This window comes from Rhopalosiphum maidis, chromosome 4, assembly GCF_003676215.2.
Source record: "Rhopalosiphum maidis isolate BTI-1 chromosome 4, ASM367621v3, whole genome shotgun sequence".
NCBI classification, from domain to species: Eukaryota; Metazoa; Arthropoda; class Insecta; order Hemiptera; family Aphididae; genus Rhopalosiphum; species Rhopalosiphum maidis.
The window spans coordinates 15,173,819-15,187,924 of NC_040880.1; the positions used below are offsets into that span (position 1 = coordinate 15,173,819).

Sequence of the window (14,106 nt, forward strand, 5' to 3'; positions counted from 1 at the left end):
TATTTGAATGTCCCATTTCATATATTGGTCAAATTTGAGTAATATGACGTCCAGATATTTAGTATTATTTGTTTTTAAAATTATATCACACAAATCATTTTCAGATTTAGTTTTACAGCTTGATTTATATATTTTAATTTCTTAAAAAGATAACGATTGAATTCTTCTGTCCCCTGTAAAGGTTATGAATTTAGCTTTATCATATAATTAGCTTTGAATTGTGTTTAAAAAACCATTTGTTGATAATAGACATATTAGATTTGTCGTATTGAAAAGACTTTTTCCAATTAGTTTTGGATATAATTGTAGCCGTGTCATCAGCACATGAAAATAATTTGCTGTGTATATTTAAATTTAAACTACCTAATTATACTACATATATTAAACAAAAGATAGGAGATAGTATTGTGCCTCGGGGAACTCCATTAGTGATTATTAGTTCGCCATTAGTAGTGTATTATAAATTTGAACTTGTTTTCTATTTTTTAGATAGGAATGACAGGATTCAAAAAGTTTGTATGGTTTATCTTTTATATCTATCGACTTAAATAATAACCACATTTTAATAAAACACATATTAGCGCATATATTTCGTATTACAGTCCGCGTAAATTTATAAATACATCGACTCACGGCTGAGCATGAGTAAGCACATAATATTATACTCAATATTACTCATTCACACAATATTTTTATAACCATTAACCAGTGTGAGGGGGTATAATATATAAATTATTTTGTAAATGAATAATATAATTTTTAAGTGTATGTATTTTGTTCACAAAGACTAATAATAATATCGTTTATTACGGAAATAAATTCCAATTACACATTAAATATACAAGACATAGATATATAAATATTTAAAAGGTATACATCAAGGTACATGTACATACATGGTATGTAATGAACATAAAAATAAAAATCAGTGAGTACATGTATAATTATCTTTAAGTGAAGATTGAAATAAATCTTCATTTTTTATGGAGTTTCCTAAGGACATTAAAATGTTAAATGGGGAGAATAACGTATATTTATTCGGTATTTTCGGTAGAAATAGAACAGTTTGTGTCTAGTGTTATGAGAATTTATTTTGAAATTTAAACGTTCAATTAGTTAAATCTACAATATTATTTAATACTGTGTAAAGACATTTAAGTTAAATAGTTTAAATTTTTTTCGGGGGGGGGGGGGTAAAATATAAAAAGTTTATTTATAATATTGTAGTAATTATTAGAATAAGGAAACTTTATGTATTTTAAATTGGAAACATAAAAATCATAAACATTATTATAAACTTGAGAGAGCTGGGTCTTGGTTTTGAATGTTTTATTTTCTAGTATAATTGAAGCATATTCTAGTTTTGCACAAATACCTATATAGATATTTTAATGTAAATGAATTGCTAAAACTGGAGTAATTGTATTTGCATGCCATTTGAGCAAAAGGAAATATTTTATATACAATACATGGAGTTTAAATAAAACAATCACAATGGACTCGAAGATTCTAAGATCTTTTACATAGGTGGAACAAAACAATTTTTTTCGAAAAAAAAGTCGTACTCAGTATAATATTACATGACACCAATTTATCGATTATTAGAAAAGGAATTTAAAATGCATTGTTTGAAACATATTATAACGGTTAATGATTGACGTCAGTAGTTTTGTTACTGTGAAAACCATATTGTTGCGGGACAAAAACATTTTTGAACAGCGGAGAGAGTTTAAAACTAATAATGTTAAGAGAATAATTTGAGAATGATGAAGATTAAAAAAAATATAATAAAACGGCAATTTGAAGTTAATGGTATATATACCTATTTAAATAAAAAAAAAATTGAATTAATAAATATGTTTGAACAAATAGATGCAAAGAAGATATTACTTAATGATTCATATAATAAAAAAATATAAAAACATATTAATAGGATGAAAAAGAGCAAATATGCAAGCATGCAGAAATATAGAAAAAATGCTATCAGGACTAATTCTATTATACATCTTAAATTATCTAAAAATTGTTAAAAATATAATTTGTGTATAACATCACAATAGTTGATTTAATTCTAGAATTAAATAATTTTAGAATAACTAACAGTAATATTCTAACAGTGAATATTCTCATTATGATTTTATATTTCTGAACATATTTCATTTATTTAGAGTGAAGCGATGAGCGTGTTAGGGTTTACCAGACGTCATTGCTATGATTTTAAAAATATCCAATGTCTCAAATCTTTACATTGCTCTCTTGTACGCTCAAATCTAGAGCACGGGTTCATAATTTAGAACCGATCTCAACTTAATTATATAAATCGTATAGATACAGTGCAATCTTATTTCTCAAGATATTTATCTTATAAGTTTGAAATAAACTACTCCAAGAAGGAAATGCAGGAAAATTAGGGTTACACATATTTTCTTCCAAACGTAAGCTTAGGTAATGATGTATTTTTTATTTTCAGTCTTAAACAATAACATTCACTGTCTAGAGATACTCGAAAAAATAGGTTGGACAATTCCCTATTTTTATACCAGGTCAGGAACTAATTTTTATAAGTCATTCCACGTTCGATCTTACAGTCATATATAATGGACCTAAGAGTCGAATGCTCAGGTGCTGTAATAACCTCGTTAATTTGGATTTCAATTGAAAATTATAATTCTGCATCTAAACAATCGGCATTTATGTTTGATTTTTTGAAGTATAACTAATTGTATACTTTATTGTTTGCACATTTTTAATTATATCTATTTCTTATTAGTATCTGTTATATTATATAATCTTAAATTAGTATATATTATAAGTAATTATTTGTATACTCTAATGCTTTCAGGCTTCAGGCGTTAAATAAATAAATAAGTATTTATTTTTTTATAAACATGGAATGCAAAATGACGGCTGAAAATATTGTTATTGCCTTACTGACTGTCTTGTGATTAATAGATTAAGAGTTGATTATAGAGTTATAGAATACATTTTTTTTTACAAAATATTAAAATAGTCTAGGATTTTTTGGAAATTCTTACATGTTGTATTTAAATACCGATTATAGACATGTAATAAAATCATAATTTATTTTGCTCGAATATTAATCATTACATTATAGTTACTTAATAGAATAAATAAAAATATAAATGTTATTTTCGTTTTATTTCAGTTCGAATTATAACTTTTTATACTCAGTAAAACTGAGTTTATTTAGTATTAATAAAATAACTTAATTAACTTAACTTATAGTTTTTTTTTTATTATAAATTGATTGAAACTTTTGTCCACAAAAATATTGTTACAAGCAAAATTACATTAATTTTCACTACACATATTTGAGAGATGTTGATGCTTTTTATGCTACATAAATTGAGATAATTATTTTTTATTTATCTAATTTCAAACAATACAAATACTCCTTTTATAATTTCAATGGATTTATTTTGATGAAGTTTTACTATAGGTACTTATTCGATCAACTATGGGGAATTACATTCAAATGGCAAAGTTTGTCATAAATGTATTTATTGTTATATTATTATGACTACAACCAGTACAACTACCTACTAAATAATTAAAACAACTCGTCCAATTATAAATAAAACTTTCTAAGAATTTACTGTTGTATGAGTTATACCAATATTATGAAACTACTTTTAATGTAATATGCATAATAAAGTATATAATAACATTTTTATAGTTAAAACAATTAATTGTTTCACACAACTAAAAATTACACAGTGACACTTATTGATTTTCAAATTAATGTAGTAACATATTAGTTTGTTCTACATGTAATTTATGATTATTGAAGATAAAAAATTAAGTATTATAATACATTCTAAATTTAATTTAGACAAGGTATTTCAATTATTTATCATTATGATTTTATTCAAAAGTTGAATGGATTCAAAGAATAGATGCTGAGAACTCTTCTCGTTTTGCTTTCCTTAACATTATCGAATAGTACCTCTTGTACAAATTTTACTAATATAATTTAAAAACAATAATAAATTTACGCATTTGAAGAACAATTCAGTAATGAGGTACTTATTAGTATATTTTCTTAAGTTTTTTTGTAGTTTTTTTTTACGTTTAGAGAAATTACAAACCACTAATACCTAGTTTACCAACTATAGAAAAAATATACAACCGACAGTTTAGTTACTTGAAACGTTAAAATTGTATTTTTTCTATTAGAAAAAAATCTTAAGTAGGTATATTACATTTAAGAACAAAATTATTTATTTCACGATTTAATGTAACTAACGAATTTATTGTCTACTTGTCTCGTATACGTATGCTTTTCTATGGTATTCTTCAAGTTGATTATAAAAACCGATTTCATTTAATTAGTCGGTTAATAATTTTACTTAGCAATTCATATTTACCTAATAATATAGTTAATAATTTATTTACTAAATATTACTGTATAATCTCCGATTTACGATAAATTATAGCGTACAGCTATAAATAACAACTAGGGGAAAAACAGTAAATTACTTTGCATGTAATATATACATTGGACAAAGTATTATCCCGATCAAATAATAGTATACCATCCTCATGTTTTGAGTACAGTGTGTATTATATAACATAATATACCTACCTACCAATATGTAATTATGTTTGTTTATTCACGTAGATGACGCCTATATTATAAGCCATACGTAAAATATATTTATAACCAAGAAGTATACTATTTTGAATGGATGACGTTTTATCTGATGAAAATCGATCATTGTTTTGGCAAATTATTTGTGTTTGGACGATAAATATTCTTATACAAAGATTTTGTGTTTTTAGAATTTTTAAAATTTTTTTGTGACAGATAACATTTTTAATTTCTTTATCCTAGGCAGAATATATATATATATATTTTTCGTGAAAGAAAAGTCTCAGCAGAATTCTTTGATTAAATTGATAGAAATAAATGTATGAAATATTGAACGAATTATTATTATTATTATTTTATACATAATATTATGAGCATTTGAATTTACATCACAGATATTGCAGATTACTATTTAAAATTAATTTTATCCGAACTTTTAAATTATCATTAACAAAAAACTATTAGTTCAATATTTAATATGTATATATTGTATAGTATGTAGAACCTTTTTGAAATATACAGTTTTAAATTATGAAATTAGAAACAACGTCAGTAAAAATATCACCGTTTTGAAAAAGTATAATGATAATACTTTTTTCTATTAATCACAAAATAACTGTCCGAGGTAATGAGTGCTCCAATCTAAAATATTTTTAATGCAAATTACCATGAGCTCGTGCAACCGTCCGCGAGTTATTCATAATTAATACAACGGTATAACTATATGCGGAGTACTCAACAGTTGTGATGTGTACAGTTTGACACGTTCCATGTGGCTTAATTAAACAACAATTACTGTGCTTTTTTTCTTGAAATGACGGTAATTAGGGCAGGTTTTTAATTCCTGTCGTTAACATCGTCTTAACTCTTCCGTAAACTTCAACAACTATTCTGCACACGATTCGGTTACGATTACGCATTCTCAGCGATGACAAGACACACGATGTCGTCTTTTTGCTCATCGTTTCAGTTGTCAAAAACGACCCACGCGGTCGTAGTGAAATTGCTATTATTAACCGCGGTGGTGTTTTGTGTTACCCAAAATTTGGGCGTTTGCGGTTACGAAAGTGATCAATGGGTCCGGTTGTGTACGTTGACGAGTAATGGAAGTTCTCTGTTGAATGTGACGATGCCGTGTGGGGTTCACGTAAGAAGCGATGAACCTAAAGATGATTCTAAAAACAACACTGAAATATCAGAAAACTGGAGCGATGGAGACGATTCGGTGGAATACGTGAAAATTACACTAGATGGCGGCCGAAACACTAATACTGCAGAGAAATCCTCCGATATTATGACTACCACACAAGATACTGATTCTACTATCAAACACTCCGATGATAAAACCAGTGAAGAAGAAGTAGATGTAAAAGAAGAAGTCGATGTAGAAGAAGGAGGAGATGTAGAAGCAGCAGGAGGAGACGTAGAAGAAGCAGGAGGAAACATAGAAGAAGCAGGAGGAAACATAGAAGAAGAAGATGGAGATGCAGGTGTTGCTGTCGAAGATGACAATGATGATCGTGATGTAGAAATTGATAGCGTTGATAATAACGAAGACCAATCGACGCTTAACGAAGAAGTCACAGTTAATACAGGAGTTAATGGAGGTGCTTCGAACGAGAATGAAGACGATATTAGTGACGTGAGAGACCAACTTAAAAATCAAAAACGTCCGCACGCCGTGACCAAGGTGATACTCGGGTACCTGTTGAATGCCCGAAATCAATTATACGAAAAGATACGTAAGTTTGATGATTTTAGAATGTTAACTATGATAATAATATTATAATAATTTAGAGTGAATGCGTCTTATAATTATATTTTCTAAATTTAAAAAAAGTAGGGCTTTAAAAGGGTTTAGGAATATTGTAAAGTTAACTGCAATAATATTTATTAATGAACGTATACTATGATTACAAAACAATTATTTTCAGGGCTAAATGTAGGTACATGAAAGAAGATAATTAAATGAGTTTTAAAAATAGGTATTTAAATTTTTATTATTAATATATTTTTATGAGTTATCTTTACCAATTAGATAGGCAACTATGGATAATTTTTAATATATTCTATTTATATAAATCAAAAAGTGGATCAAGCACCTCATAAATATATCAATCAGATGATCTGTGATTTGATCTATCTCTTTTAAGTATAGCTTTTATCATAAATATATAGTTAGTTTAAAAATAATTAACAAAAATAAATAAATAAATAAATAATAATAATAATAATAATAATAATAATAACAACAAAATCAATATTTAAATAAAATTATTGTGTATAAACTAGAATTTTGGTTATACATTAATATAATATCTTTATTTAAGATTTAAGCATTCATATTAGAATTTTTATTAAATTTTCTTATATTTAAATATACATTAAAAGCGTTTGTCTAATTTTTTTTTTCATTCTTAGGCATTATATATACTCGTGTATATTTTTTTTGTTTTCGTATCAATGGGTTTGGAAGAAGTAGGATAATGCAGGAATATTTGACAAAAAAATGAATTTGTATATTATTTTACTGTGACATTAATGTCTTTATATAAACATTTAAGTTCCACGGTATTAATATTATACCGATAATTTAATTTTTCACAAACATAGTATAACAAATGTTTTGTAAATAAATTTAATCGGTAGGTACTACATTATATTTAACTACATAAACAGATTTTATTTTATTTTAAATGGTTTGAGTGCATTTACAGCTGTACTATCCCAGATTTTAATCCTATACTAAAACACTGCCCGTAAAAAAATTACTTATAATATGTACTCTGTTTGAATATTTTGGTAAAATCAAATTTAGTAGTTTATGTATAAATAATGTATTGTTATGTGTTAGAACTTAATATGGATATTATCATTCTATACATTCTGAATTTGGCATTTTGACATGGGAATTTGAAATTTTTCCAAGTTATTTTTTTTTACTATTTACTATTCTTTTGTAAATACACAATCACATAAATTTAAAACTACCATGATATTTTTCAAAGATTTAAACTAATAAACTAGACGATAATATATGCTAAAATTTTGTATTTCCATAAATATCAGATACCTAATATGTGTTTTATATATTTCTGTAATGTATTTTATTACTATATATTTTCTTTTACAGATTATTTGTTAAATTTACTTCAACGGACATTTTTCAATAGGAAACTTAATTGTCGACGTCGCCGTAATTCAATTGAACTACCAAGTTTATTAAATAACAAGAGGAAACAAGAGAATAAAAAAAACCCATCGCTTTCTTCTGTGATCTTAGAACCAACATTTGAACGTTCAATAATGACTATGTCATTTTTAATGTTTGGTGTATTCGTCATCCAAGTGATACAGGTACAGTAACACGTATAACATTATATTATTATAATTTATAAAATATTCTAGTTAGTTGACATTGTCACATTATTTGCTCTTACTTTACTTGCATTGATCCAAATAGAAATGCATCGATATTAAATTTCTAAAATCGCGACTGTACAGTGTTCACACACGTTAATATTAAACGGCACGAAGGGTCGTGATTTCAACCCCAATTCCACGTGTTATTTTATTTTTAGTCATCGATATATTTTCTGGGCCGTCCACCCTTCTAGCTTTGTACGCTCTGGCCAAGAGCCAACTGGCGGAGGGACCACGACACAATTATAACAACTCGGGGATTGAATAATTAATTATAATATTTTCAAACTGATTTGAAAAATGTTTTAAATATAAAAAGTATAAGTTAAAAGTTTTTATTGAAAAATGTATAATGTTTGAAATAATTTGCAGAACAATAGATAAAAAAGTTAAAAATTGTATTGCGAAATTTCGACGATCAATTATCGCGTTTGCATTAATGTGATTTTGATTAACATTTAATTCTTAATTTTAGAACAGTTAAAAAATATTGTTTTATTCCTTTTATCGTTATAATATATATATAACGATACATCGATATACATATATATGCTATATATATATATATATATACTGTATACGAAGTTGGCTTTAGATTGTTTTTAAAACAATTTCGAACAATTTTAAATTAAATCTGAATTAAAACATAAATGTCTCATTGGGTCGTTTAATTAAAAGTATCTGTGGAGCAAATTCATGTTGCCCCCCCCCAACACTCTTGTTCGATCGAGTGTCGAGGGATCTACATAAAATAACTTTAATAATAGATAATATATTTTTTTAAATTTTATGTTATGTATTTTTATAGAAATTAATGCAAACGATACAACACCCTGGTGAAACTTCATTTATGGGTAATTCAATATTTGGTAACCTACTAAAATTGCCGTCGGACATATTTTAAACATAATAATTAAAGTGTATATAATAAGTACTTACACAAACAGCGTATAATATATTCATAATTAACAGTTCAGATGATTCTATAAATAATACATATTGAACATTGGTATTTAAACAATATTGTGTGTTATTAATTTAATCATTGACGGTTTAGTTGAATGCGATTCATTTAACTGCGATATATTTGTAAACGATAGAAAAAAACTTTTAAATTAATTTAAACTAATATTTTTTAGTATATTAATAGGGAGAATTATTTAAAGTGTGTTGAAATATTTGAAATCTAAAATAGTGAGTTAACTAGAAAATATATCATGTAACGAAAATTGATAACAATTAACACTATACTTGTATATAATATTGTCTGTTTAGTAATATTTTAGTCTTCTATTATAATTTAAATTCTTAAGTTTATATTTTGTTTAATAATAATTTTAAATTTTAAGTACAAGAACTTAGCAAGAGAAAACAGTTTTAAAATATAAGCTGTATTAATATATTGTTTGAATTAATAATTATTTATTAATAATTTGTAGATACAATGTTCAAACCAAAAAGTACAGCTTTTTACTATTTAATTTACTATTTTGATAAAACATAGGCTTTCATATATACTTAGTTTAACTTATGAAAAATAACAAACATCAATTAAAAATTGTTATACATATGTGAATTTACAAGAGAATAAGTATTGAAAATCGAAATATGGAAATATTTTAACATTCGCTGTATAAGTTTTCTCTATACAAGTATATTTAAAAATGTTTGTATTTTATTAAATATATAAAATAGATAACTATTTTTCTCACAAAAAATTAATTTAATTGCTGTATTTATTTTTTGATGACATTAGATTTAAACGGGGTATTATCTTGTAATTCAAAACTTCAAACATAACTTTAAAATTTAATCATATTTTATTTATGAGCCATAATACAAGAGTAAAGGTTAATTAAGGTTATAAGGTTTGTTTGAAAATGATTCTGGTTTTCCTTGATTATAAACTATGAACTAATATTACATCTACTAAATAATAAAACTATTTTTCAAGTTTTCTGCATAACTAATTGAATATGTAACTAAGTTAAATAATGTTTGGTTTTCCTCAAAATTTCTATTTGGTTACTCATGTTATATTTTAAGCTATTTATAGTATCTTAATTTTTATAACTTAAATACGTTACGATGGTATTTATAAAATCCTTCTATTCTTAGAAGAAGTATTTAATTTAAATATTTATTTTCTGATTGTAAGATTTTTGTTTTAGCATAGTAATCAAAGATTAACAAAATATTTTTTAACAACTTAAATAATGATGAAAAAGAAAGTTTATCGAACAAAAATTTAAAAGCTTTAATATCTAAAACGATTAGGTACACTTAAGTTAATATAATTAATTAATTTGAATTTTAAATAGGTATTGTAAAAAAGTTTTGATTGCTTGATATAAATTACGCTATTGTGAATAACATTATTTTTATTTGAAATAAAGGTCTCTATATACAATAAAGAACTAATTTATAATATTTATAATAATAAATAAAATATATATTATATAATATTATTGTAAAACTAATTTATGTTTTAAAATTTTAGTCAACTTAACCAAGACTGTTAAAATGTAGTGCTTTTAGTAATTAAACAAATAAGTAAATAAAAGATCAAATACGAGTAAACAAGAACTGTTTGCCTAATTAAAAAGATACTTTTAAAAGTGTAGAGCCAATATTTTTGCTTCCAAAATAAAATCAATGTACATCATCATAAGTAATTAATCATTTATTTAGATTCAGCACGAGTTTTTAAATTAAAAGGTCTATTTAAAAATACAGCTATATATAGCATATTATAACGAACTAGTTATTAATTTTTTTAAACATTGAATAAAATCAAATAATGCTTGTACAAGTTGTTAAGCTGATTGGCATTATTATGACTCATGATCCTGGTTCAGATTATAATGAATTGATTATATTGATTAGAACGTTGAATTATTTTAAATGAGAATCATGCATTTTGGTTTACTTAAAATGTATGTATAATTTAAACTGTATACTGGGTTTTAACATTTTAACTAACTTAATACGTATATATTATTTGTTTAATTATTTTGTAGTATTTTAGTTAATACAATATCAAATTAAAATGTCAAAATTATCTCAATTTATTCTTTAGGTATGTGCTTTGATAATATACAATGTAAATGATCTAAGGTTATGTATTTATCTATTTATGTATTGTATACAAGTAAAAATATCGATATATCTATGATTGTTCTTTACGAGCTTTAAGAATTCTAGGCTTATATATTATTTTCAGAATAAGAACACATCTGGTGATGGACGAATTATAGTTCAAGTTTGCGCAGTTAGTTGAGGTTGAGTTCCTTTGTTATTATGTGTTTATTTAATATTTTAAATCATTTGGGTAGTTTGTTAATTTATGTGAAGGTAGTTTCCGGTAAACAAGGAATTAAATTTTTTTTTTTTTTATAAATGGGTGAAGATATTAATCCATATTATGCAAAACAGTCGTATTTTTTGTATCATTTTAATATTTTTTTTACTAACAATATTTATATGATAATTTATTTTATAAACATATAATAAAAATGTATACATATTACATATACACATGTAAATATCTACGTTTTCAAAAATCTTATAATTTTATAATTGTAATTTCTATTTATTTCATACGTGAATTTCATGCATCAAAATTAATTAGCAAACAAAAATTGTACAAAACAATTTAAATATTAATCAAGTTCAATAAATTACTACACTAATTCAATTAAATTTAATAAAAAATATGATTAATGTAATAATGTTATGAATAATATATTTGTTTTATTATAATAGGTAGGGTAAAATTATGTACCTTATTTCTCTATATATTCCATTGAAAACTGCATGATTAAATTAGATAATGCAGCATACAAAAATAACAGGGAACGACAATAAAATGATTTTGAGCAAACAAAATTTAATAACAAAACTAACAATCACAGAGATTGGCTTTATATTTTCATTAAACAATACCTAACTTTGGTACAAGTATTTTATTATTTAAATTAATTCAATAATTCAATAGGTACTTCTAATACCATATGTGCCTATATACCTACTTACAAGAAAACAAAAACATTTTTATAGATAAAATAGTAGAAATTTATTGTTGATATTGGTGATCAACCAAACATTACAAAGCGTGTGATTAATTAAATACTTACATCAGTAAATATAAATATAACCATTCACAAAAAGTTTAGCGGTAGTTACAAAAATAATTATTGAAAATAAGTATATAATAGTAACCGTGGAGACAAGTGGACAACATTTAAGCAACTGAGAGTGTTCAGTATCTAGAGTTTTCATTATATTGACTAAATAAACTAAAAATAGTTTTATATTTGTTTATTTAATTTAGATTTTTAATAACATTTCTTTCTTAATGTGAATTTATATTTTTATTGATATTTATTTAATTTTTTCGGGTAAAGCTGGGTTTGTCGGCTGGTTTATAATAATAAAACAAAGTTATTTATAAATTAAAAAGATTTATGAAACAGAAAGCTACTATCTGTTTTGTTAATGTTTCCTTGCGTTTGTGATAAAGAATAAAGACAATAAATGTTTCCCTGTGTGTTTTTGTTTCTATGTTCTAGAGACAAAATTTAACTGGCTTAAACTTCTCATTTATTTTCGAGTAGGTACTTATAACTATTAATCATTCTATATTTTAATTGTAATAACTTTTTCTTGAATTAATGTTTTACTTTGTATACAACTATTACTGCTATGCATAAATTGGTTAACGGTATATATTACGGTACCTATGCATATAATATCTTAATTCACAACAATACAATTTATAATAAAGTGCGATGATAGATATAAGAGAAATAAGTGGATAATAAGTAGTGTATAATTTATGTGTTGATGAAAACATTTATACGTTATTTAAGTAAGTTCTATGTAGTCATTATTATTACCCTCAAATCAATATTAAACGTTAAGTTTGATACGAACCAAGAAGCTTGTGTTAGTAATTAGTATCCTTAACTAGTGTAGTGTATTGAAACGACTGAATTGTCCTAATATTAGAGAGTATGGTAGATTGCAATTCAACAAGATCGACTATTCCGTATAAATATTTTGTACATTAGATATATATTTTAGATTCTGAGTGGAGCGATTAATATATTGATTTTAGGATGATGTGTGTTTTTGTTTTTTTTTCAATTTAAGACATTATTTCTAGTGGAAAAAATTCTCCGATCATCAACTTTGAAGGAATGTTTTGGTAGTTAATTGGATATAGTTTGTACTATGGTGGGTCAAAAAACAAATTTCTCAATATCTTAAAATAATTTTGAGGGGGATAAAAAAAATGTTTTATAAAAACATTGTAAAAAATGGAACATATTATAAAAATACTGAAATTGTTTGAGAAATTGTGTTATTAAAAAGTTAGTCTGTCTTCGCGGTTGCAATCGTTTTTCATTGTTTATTATACCTATTACAGTTAATAATCTACTCAATAACGAGGTACACTCGTTACCTTCTGTGCAGCAAAGTGGTTACCTACTTGCCTTTTTTTTTTAAGTTTAATTTTGGACAAATTTATAAAATTAAATCATTTTATGTATAGAAATGTATATTTTGTGTTTTTAATTTATATTTTTTGTAGCGAAAAGTAATTTTTGTAATTAGTTACCTATAATCAAAAATATAATGAAGACATTAAAAGTATTTACAATAATTACTATAAGTTTTAGTTTTTTTCATTACATAGTTAAAAAAGCAGAAAAAAATTATTTTTTAGTCATATTATAATAACTTATTTATTTTTTTATTTTTATTTTATTATATAGGTATTAGTATTAATCCATTTATATACCTACGTTAAACTAGAAATTATTGTTAATAGTTAAATTTTAATATTATTAATTTTACTTATTATTATTACTGGTTGCGTTTAGCGTAGGTGAATTTAATCTTATATTTACTAATAATTATAGTAAATTATATACTACGATTTAAAACTAGTTTATGATTATATCATCATAAACCTGTCATAACTCGTGAGTATCATGAATATATTATAATGACGATAAAATAATTTAAACAACCTTCGAAGTAGCCCTTTTCGGTCAACCGTTGTT

The 14,106-nt window shown here is 24.6% G+C and overlaps 1 protein-coding gene across 1 annotated transcript; it reads left to right on the forward strand.

Annotated features, from left to right (window-relative positions):
• The first annotated feature begins 5,555 nt into the window (after positions 1-5,555).
• LOC113549896 lies at positions 5,556-8,967 on the forward strand. Its single transcript, XM_026951408.1, has 3 exons — positions 5,556-6,354; positions 7,746-7,969; positions 8,844-8,967. The coding sequence occupies exons 1-3, from the start codon at positions 5,556-5,558 to the stop codon at positions 8,937-8,939; spliced, it is 1,119 nt and encodes a 372-aa protein (XP_026807209.1). The 3' UTR covers positions 8,940-8,967.
• Positions 8,968-14,106: the final 5,139 nt, after the last annotated feature.